The sequence below is a fragment of the Pangasianodon hypophthalmus genome, chromosome 6 (assembly GCF_027358585.1).
Source record: "Pangasianodon hypophthalmus isolate fPanHyp1 chromosome 6, fPanHyp1.pri, whole genome shotgun sequence".
NCBI lineage: Eukaryota > Metazoa > Chordata > Actinopteri > Siluriformes > Pangasiidae > Pangasianodon > Pangasianodon hypophthalmus.
This window is the reverse complement of record NC_069715.1, coordinates 3,181,967-3,186,033: the sequence shown is the minus strand read 5'-3', so window position 1 is coordinate 3,186,033 and position 4,067 is coordinate 3,181,967. Positions and strand designations below refer to the sequence as shown.

The 4,067-nt window shown below is 37.2% G+C and overlaps 1 protein-coding gene across 1 annotated transcript; it reads left to right on the top strand.

The window, feature by feature from the left end:
• The first annotated feature begins 891 nt into the window (after positions 1–891).
• Positions 892–4,067, top strand: LOC113534536 (hatching enzyme 1.2-like). Its single transcript, XM_026927419.3, has 7 exons — positions 892–1,048; positions 1,840–1,995; positions 2,172–2,289; positions 2,825–3,003; positions 3,578–3,659; positions 3,744–3,868; positions 3,959–4,067. Coding segments are annotated over exons 1-7 (747 nt in total). The 5' UTR covers positions 892–963; the 3' UTR covers positions 3,961–4,067.

Sequence of the window (4,067 nt, the reverse complement as noted above, 5' to 3'; positions counted from 1 at the left end):
TGGGTTTTTTTGTCTACTTAACTTCACACGAGAGAGAGAAAAGAGAGTTAGTTGAGGGAATGATGGTTTATAGTTGCTAATGCTGTGGTATAAGAGAAATAAAGCACTTTCTAGACATGGTGTTATAGGACATTAATTAACTTCAGTGTAGTAACATTAACTCTGCTTCAGTCCACCACCCCACTGGTGATTATTTTTTATAACATTTTCAGCCTGCAGTGCCAGTCACACACACACACACACACACACAGGTAGAGAGAGAGAGAGAGAGAGAGAGAGAGAGAGAGAGACATGTCATGCTGAGTGCTTTGCCGTTACAGGACCCGTTCCGTCATGTTTGTGTGTAAGGTGATCGTGAGTGTACTCGCTCTGCTGCTCTGTTCTGTCAGAGCTCATGATGAGGTGAGATGTTAACTATAATTATAACTATATATTAATTATAATTATATAAGGGAAAATTTTATACTGTATATAAAGAGAAAAATGTTTTATTCAATCATTAATTATTTTTAATAATTAATTTCATTAATGACAGTCATTAATTATTATTTTTTCTCTCTGTTATTCATGTGCAACATGCTTTTCTGTCAAAGCCGGGTAAGTCATATGCTCGTAAAACTTAAATTATTTTAGCAAGTAATACCTACTTTATTAATTTTAGACTGGGATTCTCAACTCCATTGTTAAATTAGAAAATGTAATCTTTGGCAAATTTATGGTACATGAGGACTGAAAAGAATTAATCTGTGGTACCAGTAACTCCGCTTAATCACACCATAACTTTGTTGATTATTTTCAAATAACAAAATAAAATTAATTAATATAAATGGTTTACTATCAAATCCTAAATGAAAGCGTTATTAGATCAAACAGAATGAAATGAAATATGTTTAGTTGGAGTATGATGTATGGGAGCAGCAGTCACATTAACACACAGAATTTACTGAATTATTATTCATTGTGATGATGTTTTGTTCAATAGCTGTCGAGGACCCGTTAGCTGAGCTTTCTGTGGGAGAGCTGATCGAGAGAGCCAACACTAACATCCGTAAGTACGCACACACACACACACACACACACTCACACACACACATACATATTTATACACTCGTCCCTTAAGGGGCATACAGTACAATGGCACTGTGTTGGTAAATAAATCATTATTTACATATTTATTAACCTGTTGTTGTTTTTTTTTTTGTTACCATGACAATGGCAAAATTACAGAATTAATTAATGTGAATTTCATTATTACTCAGCCCAAAAGTAGTCAATCATCCAAGACATGAGCTGTGAGGTTTCTATATACACTGTTTCTATAGGCACCAAGTAATTTAAATTCCCTCTCACTTAAAATCTTTTCTACAGGTACATTTTAATAGAACCTGGTAAAAATTTGGTAAAATAACAGACATATTCCTAGAGATTTACAGTAGTAAATTGAAATTGTATTATCACCCACAGTATTTCTAGCCTTCTGGTCCAAATCAGTGTTAGTGTTTGAAGTTTACACAGCCTTGCCACTTATCACCTTGCATGGAACCATAAGACTGACTAATTAGTGCTTAATTAAAATTAAAATTGGTGTATAATGCATTATGAGCATGGGCATTAACAAAGCAACTCCAAAATCTATTGTAAAGCCTTCGAGAAAAGAGGAGGTTATTATAACAGAAAAGGGGACTAAATCTGGAATGGGAAGTTCAACAAGCACATATAGGTGTGATAGTCAGGTATCCCCAAACCTTTGGCCATATAGTGTATGATAATTACTCTAGTGGTAGTACATTTTTGAAAATTGTGAACATTATGTGAAAAACGTTCTGTTCCGTGTGTTAGATCGCAGCTCTGATGAACCTACGCTGGTTGAAGGAGACATTGCTGTGTCTGATGACAATGCGAGAAACGCTGATCCCTGCACATCTAGAGGCTGCATGTGGCCAAAGTCTAGTGACGGAAAAGTCTACGTGCCCTATGTCATCCTCAACCAATACAGTATGTTATAATTAATAAAAAAACATTTAGATATCATGCTACTGGACAATATCAAACTACTGGACAGTATTAGGTGTGTTTATAGTAGTGTTGCATTGGGATTGAGCAAATATGTTATATTTATTGACATATTATTGTCTTCTTATTGTCCATATTATTGTCCTGTACACCATCAGCGAGTAGTGAGCTTCAGGTTATTCAGCGTGGTCTGGACTCCTTCGCCTCCTTCTCCTGCATCCGCTTCGTACCACGTTCTAACCAGAGGGACTACATCAGCATCGAGTCTCGCAATGGGTACGCATTAAACCTAAAGTCATGGATAAAATTCAACCCTCTTTAACCATATTATCTGTTGGCTGTTATTCAGAGTCTTAGACTTAAGTCCAAAACTTACGTCAGTAGTTATGCTGGACAATTTACGAGAATTCAGAGAAGGGTTAAGCACCTGCCTAAGTCCATTTGCTGGATGCACCACTGAGAAATTACATCCATATAGTTTCAATGTTGCCAGAATTTTCATGAGACATTGAGATGCTTTCCTTTGAACTCTTACTAAGTTCTTAAATTTATTCAAAAATATTTGGTCCTCAGGATAAGCAATGTCTCCTATTGAGAGCCTTTCATTTCCAATGTCCTTCCTGTGGGGAAAAATATTTTTTTGCAACATGTAAAGGACAAGAACATCATATTGTAGCTGAGACAATGATGAATTGAGTTCGTTGTGGTGTATTTGATATAGTTGTGATAGTGATGGACAGATATAAAAACAAATAAAAAATCAGAATTAGGTTTAGAGTGTGGTTGTTAAATCTTATTCTTTTTTTAACAGATGCTACTCCTATGTTGGACGCATTGGTAACGCACAGACGGTGTCTCTGGCCCGCAGTGGCTGTGTCTACCACAAGACCGTCCAGCACGAGCTTCTTCATGCCCTGGGCTTCAACCACGAACAAACCCGCAGTGACCGTGACAGCTACATCCGTGTGGCCTGGGAAAATATTCAGACTGGTACACGCCCATGATTTCTCAGATCTTAGCAATATATTTGCAATAATAATAAATTTAAAAAAAACCTTTTTTCAGGCAAATTCAATCAGGACTTTATGGTCGTTGAATTGAACTGATTTGGTGCAGGGGTGGATAAATCCACAGGGACAAGATTACTATTTTATTTGTAGTTGCTTGCTGGACAAGAAGGTTCATCAACCATAAAAAGAAAGAACTATTCCTTCTTGACTTTCTCACTTGGTGGCTGTAACTGTAACACATGCTACTCATTCCTGAAGCCTGCTGCACACCGGCTGAGGCACGATCTACATGATGGTAGAATGACTTTTACTCAGCAGATTAATCAATCACCAGGAAATACACTTTGTGGTTTTTCTTTAACATGACAAGCAGCTATTTTTGTCTTATTGATATTAAGAGAGAAAAAAGAGGTATTTGAGGAATTTGGTTTCACTGACATTCCACAACATTAAATGTACATTTAAATGGTAACTTTGGGTAACAACTAGCTCTATGGCCAGGCTAATGAATTGTTGATTTGTGTTGATTTGGGTTGTGTTTGCTTTCTCACCAGGCATGGAGAGCAACTTCAACAAGATTGCCACCCTGAACCAGGGAACTCCCTATGACTACAACTCTGTCATGCAGTACCACAGGTCAGACAACCAGCAATGGTATCTAAGCATTGGTATCTAAGCATTGTATATGTTAAGCCACTAAAACTTGACTTTGTTTTTCAGAACTGCTTTCTCTAAGAATGGCCTGCCCACCATGATCCCCATCCCGGACCCCAATGTGTCCTTCGGCCAGGCCACTCAGATGAGCCAAAATGACATTACCAGGCTTAACAGACTCTACAGCTGTTGTAAGTATTTAGCAAGAAGTAACAATGTGCCCATGAAAAGGGCAGAGAAATGAAGTTGATTTACAGATTAAACATTTTTTCTTTGTACAGAGACTGTGGAGCGCTGCAGGAGTCCATTTCCTGGTTTTCCTTCTTGAAGGATGTAACAGATGTCTATAATCAATTAATAATAATAAAATCAATGACTTCACATCACAAA